The sequence below is a fragment of the Urocitellus parryii genome, chromosome 9 (assembly GCF_045843805.1).
Source record: "Urocitellus parryii isolate mUroPar1 chromosome 9, mUroPar1.hap1, whole genome shotgun sequence".
Taxonomy (NCBI): domain Eukaryota; kingdom Metazoa; phylum Chordata; class Mammalia; order Rodentia; family Sciuridae; genus Urocitellus; species Urocitellus parryii.
This window is the reverse complement of record NC_135539.1, coordinates 74,980,049-74,998,906: the sequence shown is the minus strand read 5'-3', so window position 1 is coordinate 74,998,906 and position 18,858 is coordinate 74,980,049. Positions and strand designations below refer to the sequence as shown.

At 36.9% G+C, this 18,858-nt stretch overlaps 1 protein-coding gene across 1 annotated transcript; it reads right to left on the bottom strand.

Annotated features, from left to right (window-relative positions):
- Positions 1 to 3,075: 3,075 nt before the first annotated feature.
- Positions 3,076 to 18,231, bottom strand: LOC144256843 (aldo-keto reductase family 1 member C1-like). The gene is made up of 9 exons (XM_077802463.1): positions 18,115 to 18,231; positions 14,959 to 15,126; positions 14,059 to 14,175; positions 13,238 to 13,315; positions 12,688 to 12,810; positions 10,540 to 10,649; positions 9,874 to 10,039; positions 4,408 to 4,490; positions 3,076 to 3,276 (listed from the first exon to the last, which is right to left on the bottom strand). The coding sequence occupies exons 1-9, from the start codon at positions 18,196 to 18,198 to the stop codon at positions 3,234 to 3,236; spliced, it is 972 nt and encodes a 323-aa protein (XP_077658589.1). The 5' UTR covers positions 18,199 to 18,231; the 3' UTR covers positions 3,076 to 3,233.
- Positions 18,232 to 18,858: the final 627 nt, after the last annotated feature.

Sequence of the window (18,858 nt, the reverse complement as noted above, 5' to 3'; positions counted from 1 at the left end):
TAGAGCTAATAAATGAATTCAGCAAAGTGTCAGGATATAAGATCAACACGCATAAATCAAAGGCATTCCTGTATATCAGCGACAAATCCTCTGAAACGGAAATGAGGACAACTACTCCATTCACAATATCCCCCCAAAAAATAAAATACTTGGGAATCAACCTAACAAAAGAGGTGAAAGATTTATACAATGAAAATTACAGAACCCTAAAGAAAGATATAGAAGAAGACCTTAGAAGATGGAAAAATATACCCTGCTCATGGATAGGCAGAACTAACATCATCAAAATGGCAATATTACCAAAAGTTCTCTATAAGTTCAATGCAATGCCAATCAAAATCCCAACAGCATTTCTTGTAGAAATAGAAAAGAGAATCATGAAATTCATATGGAATAATAAAAGACCCAGAATAGCAAAAACAATGCTAAGCAGGACGTGTGAATCAGGCAGTATAGCGATACCAGACTTCAAACTATACTACAGAGCAATAGTAACAAAAACAGCTTGGTACTGGTACCAAAACAGGCTGGTGGACCAATGGTACAGAATAGAGGACACAGTAACCAATCCACAAAACTACAACTATCTTATATTTGATAAAGGGGCTAAAAGCATGCAATGGAGGAAGGATAGCATCTTCAACAAATGGTGCTGGGAAAACTGGAAATCCATTTGCATCAAAATGAATCTGAATCCCTCTCTCGCCATGCACAAAAGTTAACTCAAAATGGATCAAGGAGCTTGATATTAAATCAGAGACACGGCATCTGATAGAAGAAAAAGTTGGTTATGATCTACATACTGTGGGATCAGGCTCCAAATTCCTCAATAGGACACCCATAGCGCAAGAGTTAACAACTAGAATCAACAAATGGGACTTACTCAAACTAAAAAGTTTTTTCTCAGCAAAAGAAACAATAAGAGAGATAAACAGGGAGCCTACATCCTGGGAACCAATCTTTACTCCACACACTTCAGATAGAGCCCTAATAACCAGAATATACAAAGAACTCAAAAAATTAGACAATAAGATAACAAATAACCCAATCAATAAATGGGCCAAGGACCTGAACAGACACTTCTCAGAGGAGGACATACAATCAATCAATAAGTACATGAAAAAAAGCTCACCATCACTAGCAGTCAGAGAAATGCAAATCAAAACTACCCTAAGATACCATCTCACTCCAGTAAGATTGGCAGCCATTAGGAAGTCAGACAACAATAAGTGCTGGAGAGGATGCGGGGAAAAGGGCACTCTTGTTCATTGCTGGTGGGACTGCAAATTGGTGCAGCCAATTTGGAAAGCAGTATGGAGATTTCTTGGAAAGCTGGGAATGGAACCACCATTTGACCCAGCTATTCCCCTTCTAGGTCTATTCCCAAAAGACCTAAAAAGAGCATGCTACAGGGACACTGCTACATCAATGTTTATAGCAGCACAATTCACGATAGCAAGATTGTGGAATCAGCCTAGATGCCATTCAATAGATGAGTGGATAAAAAAAAATGTGGCATTTATACACAATGGAGTATTATTCTGCATTAAAAAATGACAAAATCATAGAATTTGGAGGGAAATGGATGGCATTAGAGCAGATTATGCTAAATGAAGCCAGTCAATCTTTAAAAAACAAATACCAAATGACTCCTTTGATATAAGGGGAGTAAACAAGGACAGGGTAGGGACGAAGAGCTTGAGAAGAAGATTTACATTAAACAGGGATGAGAGTGGGAGGGAAAGGGAGTGAGAAGGGAAATCGCATGGAAATGGAAGGCGATCCTCAGGGTTATACAAAATGACATATAAGAGGAAAGGAGGGGTAAGACAAGATAATACAAATGGAAGAAATGATTTACAGTAGAAGGGGTAGAGAGAGAAAAGGGGAGGGGAGGGGAGGGGAGGGGGGATAGTAGAGAATAGGACAGACAGCAGAATACATCAGACACGAGAAAGGCAATATGTCAATCAAAGGAAGGGTAACTGATGTGATACAGCAATCTGTATACGGGGTAAAATTGGGAGTTCATAACCCACCTGAATCAAACTGTGAAATATGATGTATTAAGAACTATGTAATGTTTTGAACGACCAACAATAAATAATAAATAAAAAATCCAGCTAAGGTATATGATAAAGTACACAAAATGGTTTTTTTTAATCTGTAGAGTATTATTATCAAAAGAACATTTGGTGGAAGGAAAACAACAGAGTAGTGGAAAGGAATTAAGAGAAAGGAGGAAGAGGGAAAAGGCATAGGAAAGTAACTGGGGGATAAAATCTACCCTATTATGCTGTTTCCAGGTATGTATAAACCACAGTATATGAATAAAATCAAATCATCTAATATATACAAGTTCATATACATCACATTAAGTAAGTTATAATAATAGGAGGAAGATCAGGAGAGTCCAGCAAGAAGATCATGGGGAGGGGGAGGACATGAAGGGAAGTCATTGAGACATGAGATTGATCAAATGTTAGATGTATGAGTGAATGTGGCATCATGAATCTCACTACTATGAATAATTATAATGTGCTAGAAATAAAGAATTTTTATCATAGTTCTCAAGAAGAGAAGTGTTCCACTCTGCTCACTTCAACCTTGGCACATCTGACCCCTCACACTTTTTCCAGGCCGCTTTTCCTCTCACCTCCTTGACAACCATCTGAAAGGTGAACCTTATTCCCTAGTTTTCAGGAGCTCTGGTCCTCAAGGTGCAGGAAGGGAGCCCTTGACCTTGATGCTTATCCTGGCCCTATGTGCTTCATCTGGCAGACCGTGAACCGTTATCTGAATGTATTCTGTTTTCTGATTATTCCCTGGGCAAGAGAAACACTGAAAATCAAATACCAATTGCTACTTCCTTAGATCCTGAGAACTCCTATTTTCTGCTTCCCCAGAAATGTGTTAACATCACCAAACCCCTGCTTACAAGCTAGTAGCCCAGTTAGTTTTTGTTCATAATCACTCAAAAAGAAAGTAATCACAAATATAATGGAGTGAATGTAGAATCTTGAGATAAAAAACTTTATTTGTTTCAAAAATTGATGAAAATTTTAGTGTCTTCCTTACTGGACTGGTGAAGATTGCTTCAAGAAGAATGTGAGTTGCTAAGACACACAGGTTAACAACAGAAGTGATGTGTCCAATGAGTAGCATCTGAGCTGTCTCCTGCATCAGGACCCACCCGGAGGATACCAGTAGAAGTCATGACAAAAGTGTCCACATTAATATTCATCAGCAAATGGATAATTCGGATGATCAGCCCCACTAAAATGAGAATCAGAAATGTATAACACACTCAGTGACACCATTTTTACAGGGGTAAAGAAGTGACATCTACAAACTCCAGTATATTTTCTGAGTGGTTGTGAAATCGGCCTTTCCTACTTTCCTGAATATAGCTTTATCAGAAAGGTAACCAAATCATTCAAATTCTGTTCCCTTTTCTAGAACAGCACACAAAGAACTCACTGAGACAAGAATTCACTAATATTCATCTCCCTTAGCTGTATCAAACCAAGATATCTTTCCTTATATATAAATATATAAATGGACACATCATTTATACCATCTTTAGTATAAAAACAGGTTTAGATATTGACCAATACAAAAACTATTTTAGGGTAGAGTATTTTGCTAGCAATTTAACTTCCATTTCACTAGTTCATTAATTATTTGCTCATTGCTGATCACACATGACATGGTGCTACATTCAGACATGGAAAGGATGTTGTTTATAAAGTAGACGTGCAAACCCCTGGAGCTCACTATATAATATTTACATCTCTGTACTTTAGTAACAATACAACAGAAAACCATTACTTCCAGAAATATTTAATAGGGATCAAGAATTGCCAATTGCTTGCTACTGTCTCTTGACATTATGGTCCTCCTTTTCCTTTTTTTAATTTATATTAAAAATATATTAGAAATTATAAAAATATAGCTTCCAGTTTTTAAGGACATATCATAATTGATTATATAATCCCCTCTCACATGTCATCACATCAATTTCTATTATAAATTAACATTCCCTCAGGCAGAAGGGACATATATTCCTTGTTTACCCTCACTTATAACATATGTGCATTGTCACACTCTATAACCATAAAGAATCAAAAAGGAGTAAAAATTTTTTCATGACTATAATTCTCTTTGGATGATTTCTCTGCACACTTTTCCCTTGCTTTTGAATCTCTCTTCTCAAAAAAGACTTTATCCTCTGCATTGAGATGTCTCCATTTTCAAACTCAAAACCAAATGTTCTCCCAACGGCCTCCACAGATGCCATTTGTCAGCCACATCAGTGTCTGAGGTCTGATCAAAACTCCATTGAATAAGAGGGAAAGACTTGAAACTAAAACAAACAATGGCCACACGTCACACAACATTACTTACAACTCAGCAGGAAGGTATCGATAATTTCTGTTCAGGCCATCTAGTTCTTTCATGTCTTCTGCAGTCAACTCGAAATCAAAAACCTATCACACAAGTAAAAAGTATTTAACATAGGTGGACTGTGTGTTGCCAATCCTGGAAATCCAATGAAATCAGATAACTGCAGAAACATTTAAAATATCTGAGAAGTTTTTTCCAAAACTTATTAAAGACATGAAGCAAAAGGCTCAAATGGTCAAAAAGTATCAGATGAAAATTAAAAAGAAATCACTTCTAATGCATAATGTAGTGAAACTGTACCAACTACAGACAAAAAGAGATCATTAAGCAGAAGCTGTAGCAAATAAAGCTAGTGTTATACCAAGATTATGGTGTCATGTACTTAAAAGACTCAGAAAAAGCTAGAGGCAACATTTTGAAATATGTAAGATGATTCAATAATTTCCAAGGATACTCTTTGATTTCTTTCTTTTTTGGGGGGAGATAGGAAGGTACCAGGGTATGAACTCAAGGGTACTGGAATACTGAGTCACATCCCCACCCCTATTTTGTATTTTATTTAAAGATAGGGTCTCACTCAATTGGTTAGCACCTTGCTTTGGCTGAGGCTTCTTTGAACTCTCCATCTTCTTGCCTCAGCCTCCTGACCTGCTGGGATCATAGGCATGTGCCACTTGCCCAGCTACAGGTCAGTTTCTATATCGCATCAGTGGAAACTTCAAACTCCAATAATGATTTTTGTTCAACAATTTTTAAGTCAGAAATTCTTAAAGTACTAATTATATCCTGTTAATTAGGTTAATAAATTCAAAGGAGGTGGTGGAAAGAGGATCACTTTGTCTCAAACTGAGACATTTTAAGCATGAAAACAGTTTCCACAAATTGCTAACATGCCTAAACAAATGGATGCTTAAATCATAAGGAATTTCCTCAAAAAATGGCAAGAGTAAAATGTTTATAATTTAACAATTGATGAATGAGGTAAATGGAACTAACAGAATTCTTTGAACTTTTCTGTGCATTTGGAAATTCTCAAAATGAAAAGGGATTATCAGAATTATCACTACCATGTGAATAAATCTAACAGAATATATACAAAGGCCTTCATGGAGAAGTTTACTGAAGAGGTTTCAAGTTGGCTGATATAAAGTCAATTTCCTGGCTGCTCAGTGGCATAAAACCAGACAAGCAGTTTCTCAGCAAGGTGGGTGAACAAACAAAATAAGGGGGTGACTTTTCTGGAATTTCATATTGGACCTCAAAACATATTGTGTACTCATTAAGTTAGACTAATCAAATCAGGAAGAAATCCCCCGCACCACAGCTACTGCCACAGCTGGAGCTACCAGCCAGATTGATCTCTACATGAGCACAGAGGATAAAGGAATTAATGGAATCCATATTTTTATCCTTGTCTGGGAAAGAAATCACATCTCTCAAGGTGGTGTGTGAAGGACGAAAGAAGGAATCATTTTGCTGCAGTAGTGCAGGGAGCTGGCAGTTGAGGGACCTGATTCCTGGCAAATCCAAGTCTGGCCTAAATACAGGCCTAGCAAACCCACATGCACAAGATAAAGTAAGTCTAAGTAACCAGGAGAAAATCTATTGTGCAGAGAGCTTTACACAGGGGACAACTGGTTGTGAAAACCCTCCTAGCTCGCCCCTCCCACTGAGATCTTGCTTGCTTCTAGGACCAGCTGGGAGAGACTCAGCTGGCTAGGAATTGGAAAGGGTGGGAGATGGAGAGATTCAGTTTGGAGACTAAACCCAAGACCAGGAACCATGCAGTCCCCAGATGATATAGTGGATTAAAATTTGACTCTTCCACAACATGAGTGGAGCCCAAGGGGAGATCACTGGAGTGCAGTCTTTCAGCATGGACCAGCAAATGCTAGGCCCTACAGGGAGGGTGATTTGTAATCTCCAGGCGAATTCCATGCAGTGAATAGTCTGGAGCCTAGCTAAGCATAAGCCCTGACTCCAAGTGTTCCACCTCTGAGAATCCCTATCTCACCCTAGCAACACCACCCTGAGGGTGAAGCAAATATCATTATCCAAACAACCCCACCTAACTGCTGAGAAAGGAAGCTGAGAATCCTTTGAACTCCAACAGAAATAATTCTTTAATTTTTAAGATTTTTTCCCTTCTTTTTTTCCTTTTTTCATTTTTCTGTTCAAATGTGACCTTAATGTTTCATGGGCATTTATATATATTCATAATTGTTTTTTTTCTAATATATAGCATTTTTAGAACAAATTATTTTTCAAGAATCAGGTTTTATGAGGACTAGGATGCTTGATTAGTATATTTCAGTTTTGTTTTGTATTATTTTATTTTTATTTTTCATTATTAATTTTTCAAATTTTTAATTTTTTTTCTTTCTCACTTATCTGTTTCCCTTGACTATCATTCTTCCTTTTCCTCTGCTAATGGCCAATCTCTGTTGTTCTCTCTTTTGCACTTCTCTTAATTTTTTATTCTATCTTCTCTCCTCTTTCCTCATAATCATCACATCCTACATCACCTCTGTTCTCTCCCTATCCACCCTTTGAAATTGTAAACACTGTAGCAAGCTTACTGTTTTTATCATATGCAATAATTGTGCATTTATTTGTCTTTACATTGACAACATTGTAGATGTCAAAACAATAAATATTTGGATTAATGCTGTATATCATTTAATTGCTTGTTGTTATTCTTTCTCTCTACCTAAACGGTTAAGTACTGGAAATCTTCAGGGACACTATAAGTCTACATAATAGAAATTGTACTATCTCAGATCCATACCATTATATGTATAGACACACAAAAAACATGAAAAGGCAAGGTAAGATATTGCCCCAAACAAAGGAAGATACACCAGAAACAAAATCCATCAAAACCAGAAATCTTTTTTTTAAGAGAGAGAGAGAGAGAGAGAGAGAGAGAGAGAGAGAGAGAGACCGCATTTGTTTTTCAGTTTTTGGTGGACACAACATCTTTATTTTATTTTTATGTGGTGCTGAGGATCGAATCCAGAGCCCATGCATGCCAGGAGATCGAGTTACTGCTTGAGCCACATCCCCAGCATAAAACCAGAAATCTTAAAGGAGTTTAAAATGTTTATAGTTGAACTGATCTAACAAGTAAAGTATGATGGAAGCAGTGAAATCACAGAAAAAAATACAAGTGGAAGATCACTCCAATAAAGAGACAAAAATTCTGAAAAAAAAAAAGATCAAGGAGAAATTCTTGAAATGAATGAATCAATAAACCAAATTAAAAATTCAACAGGGAACATTACCAACAGATTAGACCACTTAGAAAATAGTTTCAGGCAATGAAGACTAAATATATAATCTTAAAAATAAAGTTAGTCATGGAGAAAAGATGTTAAGAGACTGTGGACAGAATTCCCAAAAATATGAGATAACCTGAAAAATCCAAAATTAAGATTCACTGGTATAGATGAAGGCTCAGAGATACACAATCTTTTCAATGAAATAATATCAGAAAATTTCCCAAACCTAAAGAATGAGAATCTAAATCTATACAGGAGCCTTACAAGACCCCAAATATACAAAATTACAACAGACCCACACAAAGGCACATTATTATAAATATACCTGAAATACAGAATAAAAATTTTAAAGGCTTCCACAGAAAAACAACAGGTCATGTTTAGAGAAACATAAATCTGGATCTCAGTTGATTTCCCAACCTAGACCCTGACAGCTACGAGGTCATACAATAATAGATATCAAGCTTTGAGAGAAAATGGACAACAACTAAGAGTACTATAACCAGGAAAATTAAGCTGCAGATTTGACAGTGAAATAAAAATCTTCCATTAGAATTCTGATGCAATATGTTAAAAAACTAGCTAAATATTGGAAACTCATATCAATTTAGTGAGAGTCCAATGCAATATCAAGCAAACAGCAACAATCTGGGAAGAGATTGATAAAGTGCTTCTAAATTCTTTATAATAGGTCAATCTACAATAGCCAAGATATTTATAGATGAGTGAAGAGATAGTAAATGTTTTGTGATGTAGGACAGAAAGACTGATTTTCCATGATAATTAAGATTATGAAAAAGAGCAAATAAGACAACCAATGACAGAAAAGTAGCTGGAAAAGTAATTCCTGTTACTGGGAAATTTAGCTAGTCATTTTAAAATTATGTGTGCATTTGGATTTTTTGTAAAGAAACATTTAAAAAAAAACCCTGAAATTGAAATAAATATGGAGTTAAGGACTATAAGACTTTTGTAAAGTAATGTACTTAAAGGACTGTTCAGTTCCCAATGTAGGAAAAATATGCCACTCATCAACCACAAAGTAAAGACATGAAAACAACAAGAGAATTAACATTGTTCATGAAAGTATACCAAAAGGAAAAAAAAAGAAACACAAGGAGAATTTGGAGAACATATTTCAACAAATACATCTGTATCTGAAAAACAATATTCAGAATACATCAATGTGGTTAATTGTTTGCAAAAATGCTTCCCCAATAATTCACATGTCCCAGTATCTAAACTCCTATGTGAATTTGCAGCTTCTTTCACTAAGAGACTCTGTTTACTTCCCTACCCATTGAGTCTTGTATGGTCTATAATTTGCATTGGCAAATAGAACCTGGCAGAAGCAGTGATGTGCCCATTGTGAGCCTACCTAGGCATCAGAAGGCTCTGCAAGGACCCATTCACTGCCCGGGGACAGTGCTATGTGATGAGATAAAGTCTGTGTCATCAACTGGTACATGTGAAGTTCTATAGAGCAGAGCTCAGACACCCCAGACAACAAAGCAAACAGGACTAAAGCAGTGGCACCACATGTTCTGCGGATTCATATGAGAATCTCTTACAAATTTTTGAAAATCCAGTGTAACTGGACGACATTCACTGAATTCAGGCTAATAGTCAAACCATAGGATTATGAGATAAACAAGTGTTCTTTACACTAATCTCAATATTATGGGTGGTTTGTTTTGCATCTACTCTAAGTAATGATTCAAAAAAGTTCTCCTACTTCAGAATAAAAAGATGAACAACCCATCTAAATGGGTGATACATAAACTGACAGGTGACAAGTGAAAAAACTCAAATTGAATAAATATATGAATATCAAAATAGATTGAGTATTTGGGGAAGTGTAAAAAATAATAATTTGAGGAATAAAAGTTGCCCAATCCAAACTCTCATTTCAGAAAATTAAAACATTTACAAAGATGTCACTTGCAAGAGTTACACAATGCATGGCTACTGATGCTGAAACCAAATCTCTGTGCTTTATCCAACCTAATCCTATCCAGTTGCACTGTCTATCCCATTGTAGAGTAAAAGAACACACTCTGAAAGCACCTGAAATCTTACATGCAGAGGACATGCTGCTGATATTGACTGGTCCCAATAAGATCCTTACAAGTTTCAAAGAAGCACACATGTGAAGAACCCACATTCCCACAGCCCTCCTCTCTACCTGAATGTTCTCTTTTATTTCATTCTCCTTAAAACTCTGGGCCAGAACCACAATCCCTCGCTGCAGCTGGTAGCGGAGGGCAATCAGGGCTGGGGATCGCTTGTGCTTTTTTGCCAAGGCACCAAGAACAGGATCATCCAAGAGAACTGGGGAACTCGGGTCAACCCTGGAAGAGAAGAAATAAATGCTAAAGTCCTGAGGTCAAGTAGTTAGGAGGTTTTCATTTATTTCTGGGGTTTTGTTTGTTTGTTTGTTGGTGTGTGTATGTGTATGTAGTGGAGAGGGTGGTGTTTAAGGGCAATTACTGAGGTTGAATCAAAAAGCATTTTGCCAGAGAAGCAAATGCTTACCCCTTTTTATTTTTGACACAGGGTCTTACTAAGTTTCTGAGGCTGGCCTCAAGCTTACAATCTTTCTGCCTCAGCTTCCCCAGACATTGTAATGACAGGCAAGCACCATTACACCCACTCACAAAACATACTGAGGTCTATTTGGACCACTCTAAATAGGCATCCTCAAATGCAGACCCTGGTCCTGCAGCATCAGTGACTTATGGGACCTTTTCAGAAGTGCAAATTCTCTCCTGTCCCTGAGCCACTTGAGAGTGATCTTCCAAAATCTAAGTCTTATAGGACATCTGAGGTAAACTCCCTGATGTTTCATTACCATGGTTTCTCTCGTTGAGTTCCAAGAGCACTATAGGCAACTAGAACAATGTTTTTTGATTTGCAGAAGTCCAACAGTTTCCTCTGGTTGTGATAAACGTGACATTCTACCTGCAGTGGACAAGACAGAAAGTATCTCATTCTACAAAATGTTAATGTTAATATGAAAACAAAATGCCAAAGAAAAAAGCTGAATTTTTTAAAAAATTGAAACTTGGACTTTAAATTTTGCCATTAACCAAGATTGACCAATGACGCATGAGAATAAGTTTGAAAGACATTTGATAGATATTCTGCAGGTAACATATGGGTAAAATTGTTCATCAAAACATATAAAACCCTAGTCCATAACTCAAGGAGCTTAGAATAGTTCTCCCTAACCAAAATCTGTAAGAACAAGTTCCAATTAGAACCAGTCAGGGTGGGACAAAGTGACCCAGACTTGAAAATCTCCCCTCTGCAGTCAAGAACATGAACAATGGAAACTTGAAATCTGAGGCCACCCTACTGTGAGCCAACAGTCTAGAGGTGAAGGTTGGCAGGACTACAAAACTCCCAAGAGACTCCCTAGAAAATTGGAAGCCAGGGTGGGCATGCTGTCCCGTCCCCCTCCTTTCTGAGAGACTTACTCTCTCGATTAAGAGTTTCATATTTTGCCATTTTCTTATCCTTTGTAGTAAATTCATGCCTACAAGTCTGAGCCACATGTTTTCAATTTTTCTAGTGTGATGCAAAAACTGGTAACTGAGGGCCACTATACTAGGCCCTTGATTTTTAAAAAAGAATTCAAGTCTAACTCCTAACTGACTGCAAATGGGACTGGAAGAACAAGTTCACTGATACAATAAGACAGTTTAGGAAAAAGACCCTGGTTCAAGCATTATATGGAAAAGCACTGGGTGACTGACCATTCTGCGTGAAAAGAGCTTAAGAAACATGACAAAGAGCAACATGTGAACCAGAGTGGCATTCTGGAAAGGGGAAGAAGAATACAAGATATTTCAGAAAACCAATGGGAAAGATGAACACAGACTGGATTTAGATGGTATGAGAGACTTACAGAAACTTTAGGTATAGTAATGAAATGTGTTGTGTGAGATATGATCTTCATTCCTAGGAAATGTTCCCTGAGTTCTCTAAGAGTTAGTAGTCTAGTCTAAAATACACTTTAAAGAAATTTAGCAAAATATTACTGAGGTGTATGCAGATATATCCACAAAAATCTACATCTCACAGTGTTTCCCAAAGTCAACAATTTTAGATACAAGGTAGAATATATGAATGTCCTATATCATGCTCTCAATTTCTGTATGTTTGAAAAATTTCATGATAAAAAATTAAGATAAATTAATACAAAATTATTTTCAATTATTAGCAATTATATTTTAAATTTATAGTGCACTACCAACATTTATAAAAGTTATGGTCTCTGTTTTCCAACCACAAACAAATAACCATGCCCGGAATTGAGGTAATTAAACAGTTGATTTGATATCAGAAAGCATGAAAGAAAGAAAGAAAGATAGAAGGGCTCAAGCTCAAGTCCAACTGTATATTCTGGTTAAAGTTCCTGAATGTGAATTTGATCCACCATCAGAATCACCATACACAAGTAAATTCCTCTCAGTCCTGTTACTTTCATGAGCTCTGCTGCTTTTCCTAATTAATGCTTCTGGATCCATAAAACTGAAATAAGCCATAAAAAGGATTCAGACACCCGACCTCCACAGGAAACCTGATCATTGATCTTCTGTTTTCACTCTTTCTTTCTCACTGCCCATTCCTGTGCACTGGACCTCTTTCCTACACACAATTCCTGCCACTACACATTCACCCATCCAGTCTCTGGTCATCCTCCAATTCTCAAGGACAAGCTCACCATACCCCTTAAGTCAGGTAAAGAACAACTTCCTCATCACCTGTATATCACCAAATTCCTACGAAACTGGGCACCAAGATCATCCCCTCATTTTCACCAAGGATTCACCCAGCTCAGGTACAATTGAGAACCCTCCACACTCTCCAAGACAGTATTAGACTCTTCTGTTCTGCAAAGACAAATGAACTGGGGGACAGAAGAAATGGACACTTGGAGGTGGTGCAGAAACAAGGAAAGAAATGAGATGGCAGTGAGGATCAGGGCTCTCACCTGGTTGCAGACAGGCTTATACTTGAGGCCTGGTTTATTCAGGATCATCTCCAGCTGCCTGTGGTTAAAGTTGGACACCCCGATGGACTTGGCCAATCCTGCGTCCTTGCACTTCTCCATGGCCTTGGGAGGAAGGGGTTGGGAAGAGGCATTTGTACAATGGACTATGTCAGTATAAAGTCCAGACAGAACTGTTAATAGGAGCACTTTTCAACAAATGACAACAAAGCTGATGAACTGATTATTAACAAGAGAAAGATGGTAAAGATAATTGGGCACAGTACTGAGAGCCAGAAAAGGAATCCCTGTGTCCTTGGGAAATCAGACACCACTGCAGGTGGAGGCAGGTGGTGCACTTCTCACTGTCTCCATTTTTCTCTGCTGTTTCCCTCTACTATATTCGAGTAATGCATTCCTGCATTCCTCCCCACCACCCTAAGAAAAATACTCTCTAAAATATAATGATTTCTTGTCCCACAATTTCAGGAGAAAGCATGACCTGACTGTTACCCTGTGAGCCTCCTATGTGATCACTCTCTCAGTCACTCACCTCCCACACAGCACAGAGATCCACATGGTCATATATTGTTTTTCCATTTTCATCTTTTGGAAAAAGCTCTTCCCCTGGCTGGAATAGAAGTGATAATCACAGCAATCTTGCCAAATTCATATGTCCATGTATAGCAATGATGCTAGGTGTATTTATGGAATGGAACATTCAAACCCATGAAATAAGGGGAGTATCACTCTATATTCATCTGTTTACAAAGTGTTTGCATGTGGATGTAAGGAATACCATTAGGTGCTTATCTTCCTGTATTCTCTTACATCAAATTATCTATATGCTTAAATATATATATATATATATATATATATATATATATATATATTGCTTGCATGGAATTAATCACAGCAACAGTGAATTTCAGTGATGACACAGGTTAAATAATATTCCTTATCTACCTGGACACGTGTGTCCATGAATATGTATGTGTATTTAAGACGGTCATTCAAGTTTCTATTCAAGATTGATTTGATGCTGGAAGATGAAGAGACCCTATCAAATATTAATGACTATGAAACTGGAACTGCCACAAAGTCACATTTACCACCAATGGAAAAGGTAAAACAAAACTAAGCAAACCTCTAGTAATGCAGATATAATGGATGAATAAACAGAGATGTTTCTGAAGTAAACATTCTCATGTTTCTGATTACTTCTAATAACAAATCTAAATGGATTCAACTTTCTATAATTCATATATATTAGGTTTATATAATTTTACATAGAAGCTTAATTCAACCATCCTTGGTAATGATGGTCCTAGGAATGGATGGAATTGAATCGGTTTGATGATGCAAATTGATTACCTTCATTGAAAATGGGTAATGAATCAAATACAGGTCAACATAGTCAAAATGAAGTTTTTTCAGTGATCTTTCCAAAGAAGATTGCACCAGCTCTGGTCGATGAAAAGTGCACCATAGCTGCAATGGTTAAAGAAAGGAAATTGGACTGTATTAATACATGACTCATATTTGGGAAATTTTTTAACTTCATATTGAGACATTCACTTGTCTGTTGATTGGAAACTGTTGATCACAAGGAAGATATTCTCTTCAGGTCTTGGGTTTCCATTCATCTTGCCTATTCATGTTACTGGGATAATATTTTTGGTTATTATTAGCCAATCAATCAAACTATGGAAGTAAATACTCAAAAAATATTATTTTTATCAAATACTAACATTATTGAATCTCTATTGTGTTTCATAGAGATTGTAAACTTATTATTAGTCCATTTCATCCATTTATTTCACAAGAATTTTTTTAATTTAAAGAACTGAAGGGAAACACGTTTTGAACATTTTAATATACAGTAAACAAAAATCAAGACACTTTAGCTACATATTCTTTACTCCCCCTACAAAATTATCTTTGACAAAACAAATGTTAAAATTGATATTCAGAATCATAAGAAATTTTAGAAAGTCATCATGGAGAAAACAAAACCATAATCTGGTCATAATTCTATCTGATTCCACAGCTAATAGGAAATCATTCTGCTGATTCCAGAATCAGAAAAGTATAGAAAATTAAAAGTCATAATTTTTAGACTGTGAGTAGCAATTCATAACCATTCTCTATTTTGAAAATGGATATTATATGTGAATGAACATTGGACAATGTTCACATTCCACCAATAACTCATCAGCTAATTTTCATTTCTTCATATCTATTTCAATAATTTTTGCACTGTATACACAATACCTTTGAAGTATAGAATATGTCTTCTCTCTTCACAGTGCCATCTGCAATCTTGCTTCTAATGGCCAGTCCTACCTCCTCTTCTACTTGGTATGCATAAGCACAATCAATATGGCGGAAACCAGCTTCTATAGCTATTTTGGTGGCCTCTGTTGTTTTACTATTAGGAACCTAGAGGAACAAACAAAAGAAGTATTTGGAGAATCATATGATTAATGATTTCTTACTTATAGTAAGAAAGTGGGCAATTCATTAGACTGATGGAATTTTAAATTCCAATGTTTTCTTCAGACACCCTAATTATGAGATAAGGGGCTAGTCCACAGAACTTTGAATGTCCATTTTTCTCTTCTGAAAGAATTAAAGAAATTGCCAAACAGTTATTTTGAAAGTCATGGGCAGAAGGAGTGACCTCAAAAAACTCAAATTTTCCCATGTCTTGTGTTAGTGCTGTGCTTGTGGTAAAAAGCTCAAATTCCCTTTTCTGGGATTTTCCTTGTTAATGGCAAAAAAGTCTCTACCACCAACACTGCAGATAAAGTCATAATTTACAAAATATACAAAGAACTCAAAAAGTTTAACACCAAAAACAAACCCCAATCGATAAATGAGCAAAATAACTAAACCGACACTTCTTGAAAGATGAGATACAAACAGACAACAAGTATATGAAAAAATGTTCAACATCTCCAGCAATTAGAGAAAGGCAAATTCAAACTTCATTAAGATTTCTCCTCACTCCAGTCAGAATGGCAACCATCTAGAATACAGTAATGATAAATATTGCTGAGGATGTAGAGAAAAATCTACACCTATACATTGTTGGTGGAACTCCAAATTGATGTAACCATTCTCGAAAGCAGTATAGAGTATCCTCAAAAAACTAAGAATAGAACCACCATTTGACTCTATTATATAGCTTCTTCATATATATGAAAAGGAGCTAAAACCACCCTACTACCATGATTCAGCCACATCCATGTTTATAGTAGCTCAACTCACAATAGCTAAACTATGGAACCAAACTAGGTTCCTTCAACAGACAATAAGATAAAGAAAACTTAGTAAATATAAACAAAGAAATATTACTAAGACATAAAAAAGAATCACTTAATGACATTTGCCACTAAATGGATGGAACTGGAAACACTCATGCTAAGTGAAATAAGCCAGTCCCAATAAACTAAAGATTGAATATTCTTTTTGATATGTGGGTGCAACAACAAGGGAGCAAGAAAAAGGAAGAATAGAAGTTCAGAGAAACAAGGGGAATAGAAAGGAATAGAGTAGGTAGGGGAATAAGAAAGTCAGTGGAATGAATCTGCTGTAAGTTTCCTATGAAGGATGAAGACACCACAGTGAGTCAGCACATCATGTACATACACAAGATTGAGTTTCTAATTAGAAAATGATATACCTTGTTTGTAAAATATGTCAAAATAGACTCTACTGTCATGTATAAATAAAAAGAACAAATAAATCATTCAGGTTAAAACCACTGTCTTCATGGTGACTGGGACGGAACTGAGGGCACTGTGAAAGGATAAGTGTCACTCATCCAGTCAGCACTTACTGGACTGAATGTCCTGAGGAGGAGGAAGCCCATCTGGGCAATGCATGTGAGGGAGGCAGGTGCTGTGGCTCAGCCTGTCACTGCTGGACCCTCCCCTGAGACCATCCTAGATAAGGACTGATACTTTGTATGCAATCTCCAGGTATTTTCTCTGGTCTTCTGGCAACCTAAGCTGCTGCCCTGGAACAACAGGACTATGAACCTGAGGGCACAATGCATATATAAACTTCACTGTTTCTACCCTTTAGGGAAAGCCCACATCCTTGTTGTTATGCAAGCATGAGAAATCAAATACTCCAGATCCAGCCAGGGGCCAGACTGATAATAGGATCTTGAACAAACAGCAATGTTTGTCACCTCCCACCCACAACCACATCTCTATAAGACAGAACTAAACACTGGCGGATACAATCTGTATACTCTAAGGATATAGACTCACAAATAAGGAATTATACTCATCTTGTAAAGGGTTATTCACATAAGCATCAGCCTTTAAAGATACATCAATCCCTTTTTTTGCAAAATACAATAAGAGTGACATTTAAAATCATTGCATGGTCTACAAAATTTGGACAATGATTTGAAAGTTCATTTGTTAAACAATAAAAAGGCAAATCAAACATGTTTTTTTAAAAAATTTCAGAAGTTTTTTTTTCCAGGAAATCAAAATGAAAGTGATTCTGGGTACTACTGCCCTCAATTGATTCTATTCCTGAATTTCTTGGGTATAAGGGCACTTGGAGCAGGGCTAAAGCCCTACTGGTCCCCTTCAATGCCACGTTGCCCTACAACCTAACCAAGTCCTGTCATGGGTCTGCACAATTGTTCTCTGGATGCTTCCTTAGTCTTGCAGAAGGAAAATGTTTAAATTCAAAATTCAGGAAACTAGTCCCTTGTCACACAATAAGTGGTCAGAGGATGATGTTTGAATATGAAATTCTTTCCAGTCTAGTGAACTTGGCTCACTCCAGCTCAGAGGGTCACCTGTCAATACAACACACATGAGGGATGACCAGGAATTCACAAATACCCTTTCCCAGTTTAACTTCTCAGAATTTTATACTCTACATTCAGGAAAATTTCCCACACTTGAGAGCACGTGAAAAATTCTTGCAGCCAAGGTCAACATTTTCTGTGAGATGCCAAAGACTTCTTCACAGTGCAGAGGGAATAATCCCCATCATCAATGCTATGCCTCTTGTTTCCAGGACCTTTTGTTACACAGATGTCTCTGGAACTTGACTTTTTGGAAGGAAAAATGATTTCCTGAAGTATGGAAATAAACAGAAACCAGTACCAGTGTAAATCAAGTACTGACATTCATCTTTTTACCTAGTTGGTAAAGCGACTGAAATGTGGGGAGGTGGTGGGCGGGCCCAGAATATTAATAGATGAGCACCTATCAGACAATGATATATAGAGTCATGTCTGTCCATTATCTTTTCTGTCCACAGAATAGCTCTCGCCTGGAGAAACAGAGAAACTAAGAGTCACATAGGAAGCAGGTCACTTGACAACCCAGATTGGATCCTGTTCATTTTGTCTACTTTTTTTTTTGAACCCTCAACCCAACACCCCATTGTTACCTCTTGAGGTTTATAGGTGCCAAAGCCCAATCCAGGAATGAAGTGACCATTATTGAGCTCCACATACTGATGTCTGGAATTCATTGCCTGTGACTTCTCAGCCTAAGCAGGTTCTGCTTCTTCTTCTGCAGTCACTGGGGAATAAATAACGGGATTTCACAGCCCCAACTGCTTATATAATGGTTACCCAATTCTACTTGCTGTTTAATATTTAGCCAACATTGTATGGGAGGAGTGAGTTTAAAGCAATATTCCAGGTATGAAAAGAGAATTAGAACCTCTTCACCTATTTCATACAGAAAAATTTCAATTAAATTACTACTTCGTGATAAAAAATATGTTTGTGTTTAGGAAAACTACACCTCAACAATACTATTGTGAGTTATCATACAAGATTGGACCATTATTGACCATTTGTTAGGCTGGAAACCTCACATCCCCATTCTTTTGTAGTTTGTTTGGTTTTGGGTTTTTGTTTTTCTTTTGGTCATGATAAAGCCTTTTATTGCTCAGACATTATTAAGAATACACCATGCAAACAAACACAAAGACTGTTTTAAAAAGGTTTGTGGAGCATTTTTGGAGTATCAGAAAAATAAACAAATGTTAAAATGAACAAATGTTAGCCTTTTTAATTTTCTGATTGGTAAAGTATAATTCTCAAGAGGACTCAGTCCTGACAAGTATGCAATAAAATCTGCACTCACTGCAACGTTCTGCTCAGTGGAAGACAAATGATTACAG

Coding starts and splice junctions, on each gene's coding strand:
- LOC144256843 (XM_077802463.1), bottom strand. CDS start 18,198: ATGAATTCCAGACATCAGTATGTGGAGCTCAATAATGGTCACTTCATT. Junction 14,176..14,958: donor ACATATTCTATACTTCAAAG/GTATTGTGTATA, acceptor TAACCATTGCAG/CTATGGTGCACTTTTCATCG. Junction 4,491..9,873: donor AAATAAAAGAGAACATTCAG/GTAGAGAGGAGG, acceptor CTTGTGTGATAG/GTTTTTGATTTCGAGTTGAC.